The sequence below is a fragment of the Sebastes fasciatus genome, chromosome 3 (genome assembly GCF_043250625.1).
Source record: "Sebastes fasciatus isolate fSebFas1 chromosome 3, fSebFas1.pri, whole genome shotgun sequence".
Classification (NCBI taxonomy): domain Eukaryota; kingdom Metazoa; phylum Chordata; class Actinopteri; order Perciformes; family Sebastidae; genus Sebastes; species Sebastes fasciatus.
The window spans coordinates 14,643,813-14,666,057 of record NC_133797.1 but is presented as its reverse complement, the minus strand read 5'-3'; the positions used below and the strand labels follow the sequence as shown (position 1 = coordinate 14,666,057).

The 22,245-nt window shown below is 41.4% G+C and overlaps 1 protein-coding gene across 2 annotated transcripts; it reads right to left on the bottom strand.

Annotated features, from left to right (window-relative positions):
- Positions 1-1,420: 1,420 nt before the first annotated feature.
- LOC141764164 (sarcalumenin) lies at positions 1,421-22,219 on the bottom strand. Of its 2 annotated transcripts, XM_074629145.1 has the most exons (9): positions 21,713-22,219; positions 11,874-12,646; positions 11,447-11,753; positions 8,361-8,453; positions 7,499-7,594; positions 6,456-6,572; positions 4,579-4,812; positions 3,702-4,051; positions 1,421-3,557 (listed from the first exon to the last, which is right to left on the bottom strand). In XM_074629145.1, exons 1-9 carry the CDS (start codon positions 21,795-21,797, stop codon positions 3,057-3,059), a joined length of 2,556 nt encoding a protein of 851 aa, XP_074485246.1. In that variant the 5' UTR covers positions 21,798-22,219; the 3' UTR covers positions 1,421-3,056. The 2 variants fall into 2 exon arrangements, with proteins under 2 accessions (XP_074485246.1, XP_074485245.1); XM_074629144.1 differs by having other exon boundaries at positions 11,447-12,646.
- Positions 22,220-22,245: the final 26 nt, after the last annotated feature.

Sequence of the window (22,245 nt, the reverse complement as noted above, 5' to 3'; positions counted from 1 at the left end):
GTATTTATTGTGAAACTAATCAGTATGACATTGTAATCATGTGACCAAGACAACATCCTGTACATTTAGATTAATAGATACTTAAAGGTAGACCTGAGACTCATTGCTGGTATCAGATTAATATATATAATTATATATGGGATCAGTTCATTCTCCATCAGTCCATCACTCTTCTTGACAAACAAAAATAATTTGCTGAGTTGAATAAACCTATTAATACAGAGATTAAAACTATATCTATAGATATAATCTCTGTAATAACTACAGTTCCCCATATTGAATATTCTTTTAGCTTTTACATTGTTAACCCCTTAAAACCCACCCGCTGAATACAATTGGGCTCATTTCCAGTCGTATCCAATTTATGCAATTCCAAAACTGTCTCGGGACCCCAGTATGCAGAGATATTCAAATATCACATTTTTAGAATAGGCGAAAATAGCACATTTATACTGCATTCAAAAAACTGCATGTTTTTTGCTCCAAATTGCATGTGATTATCATAAAGCATGTCTGTAAAGGGGAGACTCGTGGGTACCCATAGAACCTATTTTCATTCACATATCTTGAGGTCAGAGGTCAAGGAACCCCTTTGAAAATGGCCAGTTTTTTCTTGCCAAAATTTTGCCTGAGTTTGGAGCGTTATTTAGCCTCCTACTCGACTAGCTAGCATATTTCTAATTATTAATTAAATGTGTATATATATATAATCATTTTTATTGGAAACATGTAAATACAAAACAGCAACTGTCCAGCTGTTCAATTATAACATGTAATCATGGCAATCTTCATATGCCATGTAATGTGCTATGGATTATCACTAAGTATAAAAGTATGGTTGGCCTACCATACTTTTAAGCTTCGTATGGTAGGCCTATTGTTGTTAAAACACTCGGAGCAAAAGTGGAGACGTTTCCCCCATGATTGTTTTTCTAGCAGGGGTTTGTCTCCTGTTTTCTCCTTTTTCCTGCATTAAAAATAAAACTGATATAAAGAAATAAAGCTTCTTCCTACCCTGCACTCTGCTGTGTAGTTAGTCTAACTAGCACATTGAATTGAGGCGCCTCCTGGTGGCTGTTTCCAGTCACTGCAGAGGATAATTAACCAACAGTTACCAAATAGCAGCAATTTTATTTTATTGTTAATGGGGTTTGGGGCTGATGTGTGCTCACCCAGCTGTTACAATACAATGCTGTTATGTATGAACACATCAGCCTGCAAGATTTTATTCTGAAGGTGCAGTTTTTCCGATCCAGAGCTGTGTGTTGTGAGGACGAGAGCTGGTGCTTTTAGCTGGCCCATATTTTCCAAACCCCCTTTCTGCTGCATTTTGCAGCTAAACAACTAAATTATATGAATTATGTATTGTTTCAGTGGAGGAGATTTCATCCGTAATGTCTTTGTAGCCTTAAAAAAGGAATCCAAGCCTGCAGATTTTTAATTTTGTTGTTTACTCAAAATAAATCACTCAAAAGAATGACAATTACAAACAGACCTAAAAGAACAATGAGAAGATTAAATTTTTAAAGGAAATGCCCATGTGGTGTGCAGCCGCATTGAGGTACAGTTCAGAGGGCTGAAAAGGTCGCTGTGGCATTTAATACAAGCTGAACAGAAAGCTACGATTGTATTGTACATGTTTGTATTCAGTTAAGTCCCAGTGCAGCACTGAGAAATGTTGAAATAAAACATGTTTCTATAATGAATGTAGTATTTTACAATAGAGAAAACATGACAGTACAGTATACAGTAGTGTAGTGCATTACAGTGACTAAACATGGTTGAATCCCTGTTCAATAAAACTCTTTTTTATTGTCCCACCATTGAAAATAAGCGACGACCTACACTGGTTTAACTGTAAAAACACAGCACAGCAGTTTGAATCTTCAGACTTTGCAAACAACACAGAAGACAAAAGAGTGGCAGCGTTTACTGCGTCACTGGAGGAGCACTATCGCTGCCGGCATCTCTCTCTGAAGAAGAAAACTTGAATAAATAATGTAAAAACAGCGAGAAGCAAGAAAACATTCATTCTCAGGTGTCATTAACATGGAAGGTTACTTAGGAAACAGACGTCTTGGATTTTTTATCATGCTTTGGAAGTTTGTTTCTCCAGCAGACATTTATCACATTTTGCAGACAGCAATGGCCTCAGATGCATCCGATTCGACTGTTATCAGGCCATTAGATAGCCGTCATCAGTCGCTATAGGCACCATAGATGTGGGTCAGTAGGGGCTTCCTACGCCTACTACGTTGTAAAAGTGAAGGTGAAACTTAAAAGCAACACGTTCTAACATGTTAAACTGAATGAAACGTACATTTTGAACACAAAAAGGCCCCTTTAGGTTTAGACAACAAAACTACAACTTCTTTACGTTTAGTCAACAAAACTACAACTTCTTTACGTTTAGTCAAAACGAAAAGCAAAACACTTAGTTAAGTTTAGGGAAAACATCGGGTTTTGGGTTAAAATAACTACGAACAGAAAGACAACTTCACATTGTTGGTTTCACGCGGGATGCAAACTCTAGTCTTCTGGGTGAAAGCCCTGTGTTTTGTGTTAATTAATTAATTAATTAATAATTACTACAGTCCGTAGAGGTCGCTGTCGTGTTCTTTTATACCATCTTTCGGTGATCTACCATGTGAATAGATGATAAAACCTACTAGTGGGTGTGGTAGGCCCCTATTGACCCACATCTATGGGGCTTACAGCGACTGATAACGCCTATTTAATAGCCTGACAACAGTCTAATCGACTGTCAGATGGAAAGTAAACTTCAAGCCTTTTTTCTACATTTTAAACCATGGTCAAAAAGAATTCTTTGTTTTGACCAACCTAAATACCAGAAGGGTGTCATAGAACAATGTGTACCAGAGCGTTGTTAACCCAGGTCTGCTTGGTACATTTTTGCACATTTTGTACTCCCTCTGCTCAGTCTCTCCACACCCAGTTCTGAAAATCACAGCAGTGAGGATTATTTCAGGAAAACCCTCTGGCTGCTGTTGCCATCTGCCTCCTCTGTTCCTCCTCTTGCACCCCTCGCCTCCGTCTCACTGCCTCCTCCAGCGATTCTTGGGTTTCTCCTCACACCCAGGACCCTCGCAGGTGCCAGGGAGCGGAGGCGGAGGTGCGGGTGCAGCCTTCACCGGGGCGGGCGTGTTTGCGGCCTTGCTGACGCTGCTGAGCAGAGCCGGGAGCTCGTACGAGATGGCCCTCTCCAGCTTCTCTAGCAGACAGCCGCCAGTCCAGCTGCAGTGGGAGGAGAGCTGCTTGAAGCTGGAGACCGGGTTCACGCCGAAGAAGTCCTGGTAGGCCTCCTTGTTGGGCAGGTCGAACTTGCTGACGTTGGTTTTGGCCAGAATGGATTTGAAGATGTAGTACTTGTCCGGGTCGTTGACGATGTCCTGGAACACCTCGTGGGAGTCGCTGAACCAGCCCAGCTTGTCGGAGAAGGTCTGGAGATAACGGTCCACCAGCAGGGCGTGGATGCGCACACGGATGCCATGCTGGCGGATGAAAGCGATCTTGTTCTCCATCTGATTCTCAATCACCTGCAGGGGACAAGAGAGAGAAATGAGAAGTTATTAGTGATTTATTTAGTACTGAACTCTTTAAAATGGGGTTAGGATGAATGTAGCTTGTGTTTAAATAAAGCAAATACATAAATACCAAGTGAAGAAGAAGTCACATCGTACCTGGTTGAGGTCCTCCAACAGAGAGGTCTCCTCCTTCATGAAGAGCCCTCGGCTGGTGTCTACACTGTAGTCCTGGGGCCAGAAGGAGCTGACGTACACCCGAGGAGGCTCCGTGACGTTGATCAGGGGCGCCATGCTCCAGAACAGGGCCCCGTAGACCCTCATCAGGTCCTGGGTGGTAAGACTGTCGGCCTTGTTGAGGATGAGACGAATTTGGGACTCGCGGCCCTTCATCTGCTTGAAGAGCATCTCCAGCTCCCCGCCCACGTCCAGCTTGGTGGGGTCGAACACCTGGAAGATCAGGTCGGCCCTGTCGATGAACCACTGGCACACGTCGTTGTAGGGGTAACCTGAGGATGGGGAGGGAGGAGACACAATACATGAAGATACATGTTTTAGCTCTGTGAAATGCAGCACATATGAAAAGATTTCTTTCCAAGTATTGTTTGTAACAGGAACAGCAAAAACTCATGTTGTTAATCGGTTTCTGGAATTCTGGTTCAGGAAATAGCACAAAAAATGATGTGACTTTTGAAGATTCAAGCTCAGACTTTTACATTATATGCCATTTCACCCTATTAGCTACAGGGAAACCTTTACTTTTAGTATGAAGATCTCACACACGGTAATGTGACACAAATGGGTTTGTTAAACATGACTGCTACACACACCTTTGATTTGTCTGCATCCTTTGTTTTCTGTACAAAGTTTAGTGGTACCATGTCTGTTAAATGCATTATAAATAAACCTAATACATTGTACAATTTGAGACATTACTTGTTGTGCTTTAGCAGGCTGTGTGTGCATTGTATTGATACTGTGTGTCATCACTGTCAGTTTGATGTTGCAGATGTTGTATTCCATTAGTAATGGTCACCTCTCTCCTGCTGCTTGCGGTTTTCGATGATGCCAGGCGTGTCGACGAAGGTGACCCTCTCCAGCAGCTTGTGGGGCATCTCGATGCCCACCAGCTTCTCCAGGAAGCCCTGGCCGAACTTCTCCAGGGGCGAGAAGGACCGCGAGCTGTCTGCTGCCATGACGATGCCCTCTACGGACCGGAACTTCTCACCGTGCATCACGACGGTGTACTCTGAGGTGGTGGGCTCAGCGCCTGGTGGAGGGATGAAGGGGAATGATTTAACACAATCAGTATCAGTGGGTTAAAGATTATTTATTGGTATTTGGTTGGTTCAATTTGATGTGATATAAGTTAACATAAGTAATTATTATTATTAGTAAAACACAAGGTAATACTTTAAACTTCACTTATATATAAAATAATGCTTAATTAACGAGTCATTTTACCATAACTAAGTACATATTACTGTTGACATGTGCTACTTAATAATTAAGCATAAACTGACACAATAAGAACTTAATCTTTCCTTATTATTAACAACAGATGTTTGGCCAATGTTTAAACACCATCTCTACGTTAATTCAACTAGTAACACTTCATTTTACAGGTCCACAAATTCATGGTAATTAGGTGATAAATAGCAAGTTACCTATTTGAAATTTCTTTGGAATTACTGCCAAATCACCCCAATATTTACCTCCAAATGTATTGAAAATGACTTTATTATAAACATTATTTCATAATTATATTTTGCTATTTCCCCATAGCTGTTAATTTATTTGCTGATAAATAGATAATAATTAGCAAATAACTTATTTGAAATTTCTTAAAAAACTCCCTGAATCATGACATCAGCTACCAGGTTACATTTGTGTAGACAATAATTCACACAATGGTGAGATTTGTGCTGATCAGAAGTGTCTTCTATTAGTTTTGTTTATCCAACTCCAATGAACAGCAGCGCACAGCCGCTTCTCAAGCCTAAGGGCCCTATTTTAACCATGATATGCTATTTTAGCATATAATTATTAAATAATGTTTTTATAAAAAAGTAATTTTTGATAAAGTTTGAGGTAAATATTGGGCTAGTTTGGCAGTAATTCCAAAGAAATTTCAAATTGTTACTTGCTAATTATCACCTAATTACCATGAAATTTGCGGACCTGTAAAATGAAGTGTTACCATTCAGCTTATAAATAACTATCTGTTGTTACAGATAGATAAAGATATAATTCATCACAAGTAGATGTTATAGATCATGATTTTTGTGTTAATTCTAGATTAAAAAGGACAACGTTTCTTGCATTCAATCACTACATTAGTTGTAGGTATTCACCGATCCAACTTTTTCAGTCCTGATACCGATACCGTTACCTAGGCTTTGGTTATCGGCCGATACAGAGTAACGATCCGATACCAGCGTTTAAATAATAAGCTGTATGCCTCACTGTGTGGAAGTGACTTGGATCATTCTTTTATGTGTAAGGCAACATCAGGCTTGATTTAAATATTGCTTTCCTAACTTTGTAAAACTAAATGTAAGTAAATAAACTGAATAGATTGGCCCCATTGTTCCTATTGGACAGGTAAGCTAACATCACTGCTAAGCATGTGAAATATATAGTGGTATTGTGGTTTTAACTGGCTAATGCTAATCCAGATGATGCATGTCAGTCACGTTCAGTCTTGTGTGTGTCGCCTCACTGTTTTTGACCGATGCTCGCTCGCGTCGTTGACTCAACGGCAACAGATGTCACTGCTAACAAGCTCTTTCTGATTCCTACATATAGCCCCTTTAATGTAATTATGGATCTTCATCACTACTCTGTGTTACACTTGTTTTAATAGGACAATATGCGTGTGTCACAGAACAATCAGGTTTTATCAGTGAGAACCTGTGTAGAGTTCCTGTGGCGTGCCGTGAAGACCCAGCAGGTAGTTGATCATGGAGGACTTGCCGACACTCCATGGACCCAGGAACAAAATCATGGGCTTAGAGGTGATCTCACCATCTGCACAGTTTGTGACAAAGACATGCAGAAAAAAGAAAAGGTTTGAGAGAGAAGGAATGAACATTAATTGAGAAAAAGATGTGCAGCAATAACGTAATTTTCGATAAATTGTGAGGTAAATATTGGGGGGTAATTTGGCAGTAATTCCAAAGAAATTTCAAATAGGTTACTTGCTTATTATCACCTAATTACCATGAAATTTGCGGACCTGTAAAATGAAGTGTTACCACCTTGTATCATATTGTTGAATACAAGGTTCTTAATTCAACTTATCAATTCATCTTATCTCAGGATAAGTCTGACTGCTATTTTGAATGAATATTCACGGTCCTGAGACACTAAAGGTTGTGTGATCTCCCAGGATATAACCCAATCTGACTGAAAAGAAATTTCCTGAACGCCTTCATACATACATGTCTTTCCATTCTGCACCACAAGGGGTCCCAGAGTCCCACGCCACAGTTTGAAGACTTCATCCTGCTCCTGAGCATAAATAATACTCCCTGCCCTCAAGTGCAATGGAACAAAGTTGTAGGGAGTCTGGCCCACACAACGTTCCCTTTAATTTTCAGCAGACAGAGTCCTTATTGTGCTTCTCTGTGTGCCTGGTTTGAATAATATCAGGTCCTGGCTCTATTTCATCTTAATTATGACTTTATTTGTGCTTCACTGTTTCTGTGCAACTCCAGTTTATTAAACCATGTACTGAATGGTGTGGTGAGCTGATAGAGGAGCTGGGTTTTTGGTGGATTTTCTGTTGGATAGTCATGTTGACTATAGTATATTTTTTTTACATACATTTTTTTGCCAGTGTGGGCCTATAAAACCTACAGAGAGTACATTGCCATACATAAAAAGGACTACTGTTAATGCTTCTGTACATGCTGTATAGTTCAGTAGTAATCTCCAACAGGAAGCTGGTTTACCTGTGACTTCATGCTGCCTGAGCTCATTGTACTTGTAGGCTTGCTCCATTGGCCTGATGGTAGTGTGGTAGATGTTCAACAGCTTCTTCATAGCAGCTAAAGAGGGAGAGAAGTAATAATTGAGATGTAATGGCGAGAAGACGTTTTGGACAAGAGTATTATTAATGCCCTTGCTACCATTACTGATTACAAAAGTTCCTTTGGCAGTGCATGATGAATTGCCCTCATAAAGTTTATTGAATAGAGCTGAGGTGATTAGAAGACCGGCTCTGCGGCGGCACTTTGGCCTCCCTGAAATGAACCAATCTGGTTTAAGAGAACAGAGAGGCTTTCATGGCCCAGGACAGAGTTACACATTTGCACTGATTAATCACCTGCCTCAGGACGTGTCTGCACGCTCACACGCATACACACACATGCATAGCTACAGTACACACACTCACGCATTAACAGCCCCGGGACCTCGACATCATGAAGCAATTTTCAGAATAGTTTCGGCAGAAAATCCCCCCAAATTGTCTCAAACTTCCTTTCATTCACATGCAAACACATCTGTTTTTCTTTTCCATTGACAAAGTCGCTGTAAATATTCTTCATTTCAATACAGAACTTCAGGCGTTTCAACAGCAAAAGTCTGAAAGACATTTGAAACGGTGGGCAGCACAGCGATTTCATCAATGAACATCCTATTGTTGGATGTGGGTTTCGCTGTGTGCATGTACAGTATGTGTGTGTTTGGGTGTATATACTGTGAGCTGGGGGGAGTGAGGTGCTTTTTGCCCTTCATTGCATTTGAAGCAGAGAAATTCTGAAACCACATATGGTCTTACGTCAATCACTTTGAGATGTCTTTGTTCCTCACCTGTGAACTCTGCTGAGGGTTCAGTCGTACCCAATCGCAGCGTGTCCTCAATGTGGGAGCGGTCCCTCAGCGTCGGGCCGGCTGCCTCACGTTCTGATTGGAGGATCAAACTGTCAGTCAACTGTTGAGATCAAAAGCCCTGACATGCATTTTACCTGTGACTGCAGGAAAGTAATACTCTGACAGAGAAGACCTGGAACACATATTTACAGTTTTCTACGGCAGTGGTTCACAACCTATTTACCTAAGAAAAGCTAAGCCCTCCCCATATTTTCTGACATCATCAACCAAAAAAAAAGAATTACAAATCCTCAAACAAAATCCTCAAATTGAATAAAATGAGTAAAAGTTTTTTTTTTTAATAAATCAACTTTCACAAGTTATAATGAATATATCTTCTCAATGCATGCCTCCCTCTGTGTGGCAAGCGGGAGAGCAAACAGTTGACCGCAGTGAAAATGTTGTTGAAAGGCTAAACGCCAACAAATAAAAAGCGTAATTGAAGCAGAATATTTTGTATGATATAAACATGTTGTGAATTTTGGAATATCTTTTTTCAATATCTTTTTACTTTTGGACAACGCTCTGGAGTTATTGGAAATGTTTGGATCACAGAAGTCAGAAACAATCTGATCTACAAACAGTATAATACTAATAATATTAGTGTAGCCTTATTGTTATGTGCAACTGTGCACAAATATATTTTTTTTAATAGTTTTATATACAGACTTTTGTATACATTATCCAGTAATTGTGTTATCATGATTTTAGTTATATATGGGTAAATCTAATTTTGGCAACCTCGGAACAGACAAATCCTGGCGCCCCTCCTAAGGGGGGCCTGGACCCCAGGTTGGGAACCACTGCTCTATGGTATACACGGATAATTAATGACACATCTGTGAAATGAACCACGTTCTCTCGTCCAATTAGTGAAAACTCAGCTGACATGGTTACAAAATAACAGTGCTCCCCCAGGTAAATGTGTTCCTGAGTTGTGAGTGACCAGACCATCTGGGCTGAGTACAGGACCAACTGTTATATCATGCTGTTGTCCATCTAACAGTCTATTCCTTTCCTCTGCTATTTTGGTTTGTTTATTTCTGTACCAGAGGTTGTTGCTAATTCCCCTTTAGCTACACACAGTGTCGTATTCAGGGGGGCTCTTCGTGTTCAAGAGAAAAAGATAGAGATCTTCCCTGTCATTTCACGGCCCATCTCAGTTAAACGTCCAGTCAAACAAGAATCACAATTTTATTAATAAATTTCGGTCCGGATGTTCTGCCGCTCATTTCCAGAGGGTAAGAGGTCATTAGAGGGGTCTTCAAGGTGAATTAAAGTGCTTAATCTTAAAAGACAAAACAAGTTATAGATAGTATTTATAGCCACAGAGGGTTTGCACAACCTGTCCTCCTCATTATTGGCCTTTTATTGCTCTATAAAACATTTATGAATGATGTATCAGCCATTGATAAAGTCATTATTCACAACTTAGAAACAACTGATAAAATGTGCCTTATTAGAGAGTAGTTACAAATCCTTAAACAACAGGTACGTTGATGCTAAGTTTCCAGACTCTTCTGGAATTCATGAATTTTGCTTTTTTTTTTTGTTAAATAGATTTTCCTGTCTGTTGTTTAAGATTGTTTCACCCTCTTTTTTGTGCTCTGCTGTTTCTCTTCTTCTTGAGAATTATTGTCCTTGCTTTTTTTTTTAAAGGAAAAATTGTATTCCAATTGTATTAGCCTTCAAACATGTCTTACTGGCCTCCTCAGGATTAAGATTGCTTATTTTTGACTTTTAAAAAAAAATTCTTTCTCATCTCGTGTACATGTTTCTTGATACGTATGATTTTCTTTCAAAATATGATAAATAATTCACGACAGGACAGTTTCTAAAATATTTAGTTTTGTCTTCTCAAACTCAGACTCTCAGGATAGAGCACCAAAAAGCAAAAATGTGGCACTATACATGTTAGAAAAGTACCGCAGGATTTTTCCTGACTGTTGAAATCAATTACTGTGAATATCCAAAGAACAACCCGGTCAAAAAGATAAAGGCTGACATTAGGCCGTCATAAAACCACCTCCAATGACACTCACACAAGGGTAATGAATGAAGTGATGAAGGGGGATCAGAGTAAGAGATGGGAAACTCTTTTAAGCCTCAGCCATCATCTTTTATAGCAGGTGTCAACACCCAGACATCAGATAATGACGTGCTTCCTTAGCAGCGACTGGATGGGGACAAATTTACTGAAACAGGATCCCTGCTGCTCTACTTGACGCTGCTTGGACTGTCTGACCGAATGGAGGCAAGACGTTGACCTCTGGCAGCAGATTAGACTGTTGTCCGGCTATTAAATAGACGTCATCAGTCGCTATAAGCCCCATAGATGTGGGTCAATAGGGGCCTACTACACCCACTAGTAGGTTTTTATCATCTATTAACATGGTAGATCACCGAAGAAGGTATAATAGAACACAGCGACCTCTAGTGACCGTAGTAATTATGACAGGAGCAGAAGCGGAAGTCAGGCGCTGTAGTATAGACAGCATGAAACTCCGTAAGGGCTGGAGGACGGGGGAGATGGATGGGACACAAAACACAGGGTGTTTACCCAGGACAGTGGGGTTCACATCCCGTGTGAAACCAACAATGTGTAGTTGTTTTTGTAGTTGTTTTAACCCCAAACACAATGTTTTTCCCTAAACTTAAGTGTTTTTTCTTTGCCTAAACCTAACGAAGTTGTAGTTTTGTTGCCTAAACCTAAAAAAGCCTTTTTGTTTGTGTTCAAAAAGTGACGTTTTGTTCAGTTTTACAACATGTTAGAACGTTTTACTTTTAAGTTTCACTTTTACTTTTACAATGTATTAGGTGTAGTAGGCCCCTACTGACCCACATCTATGGTGCTTATAGTGACTGATAACGCCTATTTAATGGCCTGATAACAGCTGAATCGGGTGCCTCTGGTGTCAGCGAAACAGTAGAAGTTACCTTCGGCTACAGCTTTTCTTTTGAGATGACAGGAGTGGAACTTAAATGCTTCATAAAAGTTGGACCCAGACGGTGTTATCTTTTTGTACCTTTGGTTTGAGACTTCGCAGGCTCCTCTGCAGGCTCCTCTGCAGTGACCTCCTCCACTGTCGCCTCCTCGACCGCATCTACTGATGCCTCCTCCAATGGTTCCTCTTCCACAGCCGCATCCTCTACAGATTCTGATGTGACCTCCTCCACAACAGGCTCTGGCTCCACTTCAGGAACGACCTCCGGTTCTGATTCAGGCTCTGGAATCGCCTCCGGCTCTGAAATGACTTCAGGCTCTGGCTCCGCAACCACTTCGATCTCAGGTTCTACAGTCACCTCTTGTTCTGGTTCAGGCTCTGCAGTCACCTCTGGTTCTGGTTCAGGCTCTGCAGTCACCTCTGGTTCTGGTTCAGGCTCTGCAGTCACCTCTGGTTCTGGTTCAGGCTCTGCAGTCACCTCTGGTTCTGGTTCAGGCTCTGCAGTCACCTCTGGTTCTGGTTCAGGCTCTGCAATCACCTCTGGTTCTTCCTCAGATTCTGCTCTCGCTTCTGGCTCTGTTTCCTCAGGTTCAGAGTGCGTTTGAGGAAGCTCAACTGGTTCTGATTCTGGTTCAGATTCAGCCACTGCGACCTCTTCCTCGGCTGCGTCCTCAGCAGCTTCCTCCTCTGCAGCCTCAGGTATGAAAGTTTCCACACTTTCCTCCTCAGCGGCCTCCTCCGTGTCCTCCTGTGTGTCCTCACCTTCTGGTTCTTCAACTGTTTCTTCAGCAGCAGCTTCTTCCTCATCTGCAACTTCTTCCTGAGGTTCATTCACTTCTTCTTCCTCCTGAGGTAATTCCTCCTCTGCTTCTTCCTCACCTTCCTCAACCTCGGCTACTTCCTCCTCTTCCACACTTGGATCCTCAGCCTTTCCTACAGCCTCCACCTCTTCTACTTCTACCCCTTCTACCTGGGAAGCTGCCTCCTCCTGCTCTTCCTCTCCATCACTTGCTCCCTCCTCAGTGGAAGCATCCTCCTCTGCAGAAGCTGCCTCCGCCTCCTCCTCTTCATGCTCTGAGGTGGAAGTTGACTCTTCTTCAGTATCTACAGCTGAAGGCGGTTTGCAGGGCTGACACATGGGCCTCTCTGGGGCCGGGGTGTCGTTGGAGGAGCTCTGGCTGGCATGCTCCTCTGTGGTGTCACATCCACAGGAGAAGAGGTCTCCCTCTGGGTGCTGGAGCTGCAGACGCACCAGGGGCTCCTCATCGTGGACGGAGGACCCTGCCAAGAGGAAATATGTGATTAGACAAAAACATTTTGAATGTATGAGAGTCGTTGATCAGCACCAAGACAAGTGAGATCTTGAGGTAAAAATGAAGAATTCATCCCTGATCAGAACACTGATGCTTTTTAAAGGAAAATGTTCAGAAATAAACTGACCAATCAGACCGCACGGCGCAAACTAGCTGGACCTCTGCAGACCAGTCACCTTTGTCTGTTCCATCAGTGCTCAGTCACGGTGCAAGAACAGAGCAGATCAGATGTTCAACACCTCCCAGATTTAAGACTCACATTTCAGCTCCTTGAAAGGCGACACTAAAGCACGGACTATTTGAAGCAGACGTACGGTGGACAGTTGCAGTAGACAGTTATGTCGAGAATCTAAAAGAAGACTTGGAATAGAATAATGTAATTATTGTCATTGAATACATTTATTACTGTTATCATGTTTTAATCTAATTAATAGGACTTTTCTGGAGCCATTTCTAGGTTCAGGTCACATTTACTGAGACCCAAAACACACAAAACACTGGTGAATGAATGAATTCGGGCTTAATGTAAGTATAGTCCCCTCTGCATTATCTACGTCAAAGATATTTCAATGATTCAAAACGTAATCTCTTTGAAAGAAGGAAACCATACTTGAATGCATGAATGTTTTAAGTTGTTGCAAGATGTACAAACACAACTAAACCCAAACTGAAGCTTGACCAGTATGAAGGCCAATACAGATATATTTAAGCATGGCACAATAATTTGTACCAATGTTTTTGGCTGATTTTAAAATCCTTAAAAATATTTTTCTTTTTAAAACAGTTTATTGAAATAGAAAATAACTACTATATTAGTGTTTCTCCAGAATTACATAATGTTCTTGTCAGAAGACACAGAAACTGCATTCAGACCATGAAGAAACAAAACAAAATTGATAACACAACAACACCACTAGCAACGATTATAATACATATACAACAAATGTATGTTATACTGTATAGACATAAAGTTTCCTCACATTGAGAAGCCAAAGATGACTTCCTTCTTTCTCTCAGGTCAATAAAATACAGAAGAAGACGTTTACAACCTGCTTGCACACATACAGTCCAGATCACAACCAGGTGAACAGCTATCACCATCCCACAGCATCAGATTATACAGTAGATTATAGTTGCTATGGCTTCATAACAATCGCAACTAAAATAGGGGACTCCCTCTCTATTACGCCACATGCATACATGTACATTAGAATCTCTTTACAACCACAGTGACCTTTAACTGCCGGCCAGTTAAGACTGAGGAACACGGTGTGATATGAGGCGGCTAAATGTACGTCTACAGTTCATGTTACAAGACGGGATCAGCGTGTGGGATGAAGACTAATAGCTGTAGGCAGCTGTTACTAATTCGGGTTTACTAATTCGAAATGCTTCTGGATCAACGCCCATCTTGAGCAAACAGGCTAATGCTACGGAAAAGGCTAACACATGTGCTGATGGCTGTTAACCTGCAAAAACTGATAATTGTTGGCCACTTGGGGGCGGCAGAAACAAGCTGTGGACACATCATTGACATATCATCACTTTTTAAATTGATATGGCAAACTTTCAGTAAACAAGAGTTGCACATCCAGTAGTTGCAGAGCAACATTATATTATTTGGAGTCGTGTTTCAGGTCACCTGCTGAATGCAAGTCCAATATTATCTCTCTTTTAGCTCTGTTTTTGGTCTCCACCAGCTCCAGAAGGACATATCTGGTTCTTTAGCTGCTAAATGCTCCGCTATGTTCACAAGGTAGCTGCTAGCTGTGTCTGTCTGCTGTGTGATGCCGAGCAGGTGGTATACAGTGGGTTTTCAAAGATTTCTCACTGAAAAACAGCTGCCTGTTGAGGCTGAAAATGACACTATTAGACCAGTAAGAGGGAACCTGAACAGTAAAGTGGCTGCCGGACAATAAACAATAAGCTGAAACTCACTATAAAGCTCCGTGGGGAAATGCAGATTTTGGTTATGATTCTCTGTAGGTCATCACTGCAAGTGACCTCCATTTACATTGTCATCTGATACTTTGTTATTAATTTAAAGGTGCTCTATATGATATTCAGAGCATTAATATAGCAGCAAACAACTATTTGCTATGTAAAGATATGGAGGAGTAATGTCTACCTGAGCAAAGAATGAAGTCACTCTCCCTCTGTGTGCGTTGTAATCCGAGCTTCTCCGTGCTTGGTTGACATAGCCGGGTCGGCCTCTTTTAGTGCATGTGAGCATGCCCCACTGGCTAGCTTTCATATTAGGGATGTCACGTTACCAGAAATCTAGTAGTCGATACCAAAACCAGTGAATTTCCACGATTCTCGATACCAAATTCGATACCACGGTAAAAACAAAACAAAACAACAATAAATCCCATGTAATTCAATACGTATTCTTTTATTAAAAACATTTGAACATTACAAAAAACAGAGGCATGTGGCCTTTAAGTAATGAATAAAAAGACCCATTTTGTTCATTTTGGCGTATCAGCTGCCTGTTATCAATCGATAGTCAGACGACGGACGCTACATACTGACGGATTTCCATATAATTACACTGAGAATACTTACGAGGAATGACATCTAACCAACCAACAAAAAAGCCCACAGTAATGTATCTTTGAAGGCCCTGCACACCCACACAGCTGTTTTCAATTACTCTGACTAGTTAAGTTGAAGTTGGGTGGAGCTATTACACGATGTCACAAAACTCTGAACCAATAAAAATGATAACAAGGTGAGTCGTCCCGCCCCAACAGGTGCAACAAAACTAATAGGCGAATGAGGGACGTGTCAGTCAAGTGCAGCTTGTACACTCCCACACAGTCCTGAGCAGAGCTCTAATCAGCCAACAAGTGAAAACACCTGTGTGGATGGGATTTAGCTAGTCGGACTGTAATTAATCAGGAAACAAATCAGTGTGTCAACAAGAAAAAGGACGTATCATAGTATAGTATAATAATATAATAGTCGTATATTGTTTTTCTTCGTAATTTTATACTATATCTGAGGAAATGTCATCATTTCCATTTAGGTGTTCCCGTTCCTGGGTCCTGGTATTGTGCATGCTGCCTCACTGGCAAGGCCTACTGAACCACATAAATGGAACGGAGCCCTCATTAGGGTCATTAGTTGCACCTGTGCTTTCCCTGCTGTGACATTTCAAAATGTCTGCTATGGAAAGTCTACAGCAATAACATAAATATGAATTCTGTCTAATTATCAGGCCAGTATAGTGACACCTATTAATATGCTTACATGACATGACAAGGGTGGACGTTGCACGGACAGTAGTACGGCTATCAGCTGCTGTCTGTTTTAAATGTGGATGTGAAAGCACTAGTGTAAAGCCTTGAAGCTGAGTCCACCAAACCATGATTAGTTGCTTCTTTATATTTTAGGCTAGATGGAAGGCTTAATGCTCATCTAGCTATCCTAAATGATGCCAGCAGGACACTGTGTACTCTCCTTTTCCCTCACCATCCTCCATGACGGCTTTTTTTGCTCTATTTTAAGGCCCTGAATCACACTTCAAACAAATTGATTCACATGATGTCGCTTGTCACCTCGTGCATTAGGAAGCTTTGCTAGATTATCACCTCCTGAGGGGATTGTCAGAGTTAGTGACCAGAAAACATCAAGTCAATATTCCCAAAGCATCCTCGCATGTGTGCAAACTGTGAAGATGAAGACGTTTTGTTCCACAATGTTGACTTTTACCGAAAGTCTTGTCTTATTCCAAGTCCAAGTAAAAGCCAAGGTAAGAATCTGGTCATGGTAGGTCACTGTATATTGTAATATGAACCCAGTCAACACCTACATGTGAAACCAATGGATTTCCAGTGCTTGGCTGCACTGATCACAATGGTAATGCATTTTAATTGAGTTCACGTCCCAAAATCTAAATCATCCAAGAAATAAAGAATAAAATCCAACACACGATTCAGCTCTGTGACGTTTGGGGTGCAAAGGTCTGGTTTATTGATATATGAATGGCATATCCATGGTGTACTCCCTCAGAGGTCGAGGTGTGAGCCTGTCCGGCCTCCGCTGTTCTGATCGGGCCACGAAAGAGGTTTGGTTGCTGTCCAAAGACATAGTGTTACAGCATCGTCTGCGTTGTAACATGAACAGGGGCAGCGACAGCCAACATCCTGAAGTGTGTTGGTGAAGATGGGTTGCCAAAGTTAAGTAACATAACATAACAAGGTCAGTCCCCAATGACCATTTACTGGTTTGTTTACGTTGAAGAGAGTAAATGTGCAACAGATTCTGTCATTTTGTTTTTAGACTTTGATCCATTAATTGCCTGGTTTAAATGGGAAGACGATATTTGTGCACCTTGATGTGATGATATAAGAGCCTATAACATAAAATGTACACAAACTGATAAATATTAATGTACCCGCGAGGCCTCAATCAATCGAGCAGAATTTATTCTACTGGCTTTCTCCGCTCTGCATACATTTAGATAGCTATGAAGATAAAGTGGAGGGATCATTTTCTGCTGTGGTAGCAGCCAGTGATGGCTAAATTAAATTAAAGTTAACATAGTTAGGAAGAGGGTTATATGAGGGAAAATATGAGAGACAAAAAACAAGGGAAAATAAAATAGTGGGATCTCTGAGATGTATTTTGTCAAGATTAATGTTATAAATATGGAAAGTTTATCAGACAAATGCACAAAACAATACATTACTGAATAATTTGGAAAAACTAATTAAGCAGTTTCCCCAAGTAGGTTTTCTGTGTTTAATCATGATAGCAACTAAAGATGGCATTGTGGGTCTGTTGATTGGTTTCCTCTAGTGCCATCATGAGGTTGATATTTATAGTTCTGAGTGAAATATCTCAGCATCTACTGGAAGGATTGGCACAAAATTTGGTTCAGACATCCATGGCCCTGTCAGGGTGAATTATAATAACTTTGGTGATGCCTTAACTTTTCATCCAGAACCATCATCAGGCCAAAATTTTAATTAGTCCAAGACTTTGGTTTATGATCAAACACCTGCAAAACTAATGCCATTCCCATCAGCCTCAATTCTACTTTGTATTTGGTGTTAATAGAGTGCTACAGGAATGACTCCTAAAACCTAGAAATTAGTCAGCATTTTAGCACATCCGCTTCCCTCGTCTGGAAGTCAATGTTTTTTTAATCTTTTTTTTGATTAGATACCTTAAATAAGGAGGAGGATGTTAACGTTTTGTTCTACGACATAAAATACATCAATAAATACGTCACTTGTGAATTCTGAAGCCTTAACGGGTCTTAAAAAAGGTGGTTGCTAACAAGTGGCTAAATGAGACTACTAAACGTCATCAGGCTGACTTGTCCACCTTTACAGCCTCGTTGTGTATACTCACGCTCATGCGGCCGCGGTGTAGTTCATTTATAGCCTAACTTTAGCTTTTTTTTTACTTCTGGTGATTTTATTCACACTTCATAAATCATAAAAGTGGTGTTCATTTGTGGAGATTATCTTGCTGAACAAAACGTGTAAGTATCACAAACATGTGTTTGCCACGGAGCTCATTTTCTGCAATAATTCAAAACCAAATGCAAAAATCACATTGGCTTTTTGTCGAGGGAACCTCAAGCCCCTGGTCATTGATCCCAACTTTTGTAGTGGTCAAACGGCGGTACTACAACGTCCGTGTCCGTCACATGATGCCAATGGGGGCCCAAAAATACTTTTCCCCCATAGACTTACATTGGGAAAGAAACGTCTATAACTCAGCGGATAATTTTTTTAGGTAATTCAACTTCCCAGTACGAACACTTGAATAGCCCTTATTTAAATCATTAGGTCCTAAAAGTTGTAAAATGCACTAATGGAATCCAGAGTTATTTCCCTTCCTCCGCTACTCCGCATGTCCGATAGCCCAATGGATGCAGAAGATCGGGGTACTTTTCCAATCGGAAGTCGAGCCATTTTGGCTTCATGCGCCACTGAGCAACTTTCATAGGAATGAATGAGGCCCCGCCTCCAACGCTGTATCCAGTTCTCTTTATACATCCATGGGGAACCCAGGGCGAGGCTAACTTAGTGGTTGGCCTACAAAAATACGTCATCCCTGCACCACTCTATTAGCAAATGTTAGCACGCTAACATGTAAGATGGTAAACATGGAAAACATCAGCATGTTAGCATTGTCATTGGTAGCATATTAGCATGCTGACGTTTGCATCACAGCGCTGCTAGCATGGCTGTAACCGTGGTCCTGTCACTCACGTACAGATAACAATAATACGTCCTCATTTCACTACAAAACCCTAAACAAGGTGGCAGCTGGCTGGAGGGAGATCGCCTGAGAGTTTCCTACTTGCGAATTATATTCATATTCAAATATCTTTTTTTTGTCAATTTGAATATATATTTAAATTTAGAATATTTGTTGACAGCCCTAACACATAGTCATTTAATCCAGTGTTAATATAAGAATAGTGATAAGTGCAGCTGATCTTTGATAGCATTTTCTTACATTCATTTGCAATGCCACTGTTGTAATTTAAGTTGTCTGAAGCATAAATAAAATACACGTCCTGTGCAATTATTTATGTGCCTCTAATTTGGTCCTGAACATTGTGGGACTATCAAAGTCAGAGCGTGCACATCCAAAAAATAGCACACTATTTATCCAGTTATTAGTGTAGAGTGCATATCATTTGTCTGCTTCTACCACCATCAAAGTTTAGTGCAATGTGCCTCTCTGGTGGTTCCTCGGCCTGCTGTGGCTGCACTGAGGCCTGGACAGGGCACAGTGTCTCGGGGACAGAGTGGGACAGGTGCCTCAGTGCTGGATGGTACATCTTTGAGACAGAAATAGCCCCACAATGAGTCAGAGGGTGAAAAGAAGGAGGGCTAATTCCACTTCTATTTTCAAGGACTGTGGCGCTCTTCCCCTCGCCGTGATTGTCATGAGGCTGGCCTGCGACTCTGCTGCACTATTGCTCTCCTACCCTGCAACAGCGCGCTGCTGTGCGTGACTCAGTATCTCTTTAAAGAGCAAGAACAATAAATGCATCAGCACACTACTACTGAGGACATGGATGATAAGTTAATATGCTCAAACACACATGCAAAACTCTTCTTTTTAGACACCAGTGCCCAAAGCAAAGAATGCACAGGAACACAAACCTGCAGCCAGCAGTGGTTTAGCATTTCTTGTTCATTTTAAAAAAAATCAGCATCTGTCTCAGCGTTCATACTCATTGATTAAAGCAGCAGTGGGTAGATTTGGAGCAAATATGATTATAAAAAAGGTCACTATATCCTGACAGTATAGTGCATGAGACCAGACCATCACAGACCGGAGGAAAACCACCAATCAGAGCCGAGCTGGAGCCTGCCGTCTCTGAGCAGCTGTCAATCACTCGCGAACTCCGATCAAACGATAAAATGTTTCTGAAAGCATTTGAGGTGAGAAATAGGCATTACAGTAACAGAATATTGATTCATATTTGATCATCGCAGCCTAGTTTGACCGTTTGATCGGAGTTAGCGAGTGATTGACAGCTGCTTCCGTTGAATGAACAGCCAATAGGAACGCTCTCTCTCTGAAATGACCTGTGATTGGCCGAAGTCTCCCGTCACGGGCCTGAAAACAGTCGTTTGTCAGTATTTAAATTTATTTCCATTTACTTCTACTTTTAATAGTACTTGATTATCTAGTTATGTAACTTTAAACAGTCCAACTGTCTGGCTACTGATCTCCGGTCCTACATGGCCTCTGCTGTGCTCTCTCATGCCTGTTTTAGCCGGGACATCCCCTGGACATGGACCCTGCTGACTGGAATGACAGATTAGCAGCTCTGCAGACCGAGCAGAGTGGGACTGATGAGGCTTTATTGAGACATTTAATGCAGCAACAACTTATGGGGTGTATTTGTATTCTCATATATAACTTCATGATTATGTTGTAATTGCAAGCATGTGCAGTAAGTCTTTGTGTGTGTATTGTACATGATGTGTGCAATCCTGAGAGTCTTAAAGAGAGATGCCGATCAGTGAGGTGACCACAGTATCTGGTGACTTTGTCTGACTGACGCCTGACACCTGACTACGGCAACTTGCACAGGCCAAAATGAACCAGTGGAAGGACAGACAAGGGTATTCTCGGCCTCAGGTTTAACCAAGCATTATAACTCTAAACATGTGGAAACAAGCACAGCCATAATTGTGACGTATAAACCTCTATAGTTTAATTGTGTTTCACTCGTGTCATAGCCGTAATTTCCGATCTGCTCAGTTTATGAAATGTATTCATTGATTTGACGTGGAACTAAAGGTAAGCCTGTAAAACATCAAGCGACTGTAAAATGCCAAAATCCTCACTGGAGCACCGACTGAGTTGCACACCAGCATGCAACTGCTGTGAGAAGAAACCGAAATAGATCCAATGGGAAAAGTAATAATTTCTGCCAGCTTTTGCTTTGGCTACAGACGAGAGCGACTCTTTGTAGTGAGGCCAAGTCACTCTGTCGGTGCCGTCACTGCGTTTCTCTCCAGGCCAGAGAGAGAATAAGCAGCAGCAGCAGCAGCAGCAGACAGGATAGTTTCCATCAGCTGGTGTCACGCCTCAGTCCTGACTTTTTCACTCGTACAACCACAAAGCTCTGCACTGCACCGCAGTAACATACAGTACACTTTTACTGCCCAAACAGATGAGTTTATGAATAGATGACAAAATTTGAAACGCATTTCAACTCAACTCTGGCCAACTGGCAGGAAGCAAAATGATCAATCCATAGGTAATGAATGAATGGAACTCATTTAGTTGCATATTTATAATCAAAAGATCCTTTTCCTTCATTTATGACCTCTAAAATCATCGTCCAGTCAACTCTCAGCAAGACATACAAAGCTCTGATATGTTCAATGGATCAAATACTTATGCAGATATCCGTCTGCAGTGGATCAGCATTTCACATACCACACCTGCTTAAATAACTCCCTGAAATGCCCCCAACACCACTAAAACCTCCAAATGTTAATATATATAATATAATATAAACCCATGCCCTCCACCATACCTAGAGCAGAGACGGCCAGCAGAGACAGCAAGCAGCACACACACAGCAGAGACTTCATTTTGGCTGCCAGGGGCCTTCCCCTCATCTCCCCGGCTATATATACTGCTCTGGCTGAAGGTCAGAGGGCATGCCAGTGGAGGTGGTGCTCAGAAACTGCAGCCGTATCAGCCATTGTGTGTCAGAGCAGCTGCCTGGCTCCGTCAGGAATGTTGGGAGCAGAGAAGCAGGAAGAAACTAGCCGACCATGCTGTCGGCCACGAGTTTTAGTCTAATTGTGTTAAAGCCAATGATTTTAAGGAGCTAACATATGCAGTATTTAGCTTTTATTCATTGCTTTCTACACCAGTGTTCAATGAGAAAAGGGTATTTTTTCTTTAAAAATGCTCATTTCTCACAGCTGAAGATCTCTAGTAACTGTATTTATCCTGAAAGGAGATTAACATGAGGCCTGTGTGCCACCTGTGTTTATCAGAAATGTGAACTCCTGAAGGCTACAGAGCAACTTCTTCTCTCTGCTGCTGCCGAATGAGTCG

What these genes read in the sequence shown, in the direction of transcription:
- LOC141764164 (XM_074629144.1), bottom strand. Translation starts at nt 21,797, where the DNA reads ATGAGGGGAAGGCCCCTGGCAGCCAAAATGAAGTCTCTGCTGTGTGTG. An exon ending in GCTGGCCGTCTCTGCTCTAG is followed by an intron (nt 12,647 to 21,712) that starts GTATGGTGGAGG and finishes TCCTCTTGGCAG; the next exon opens with GGTCCTCCGTCCACGATGAG. An exon ending in TGCGAAGTCTCAAACCAAAG is followed by an intron (nt 8,454 to 11,446) that starts GTACAAAAAGAT and finishes TCCTCCAATCAG; the next exon opens with AACGTGAGGCAGCCGGCCCG.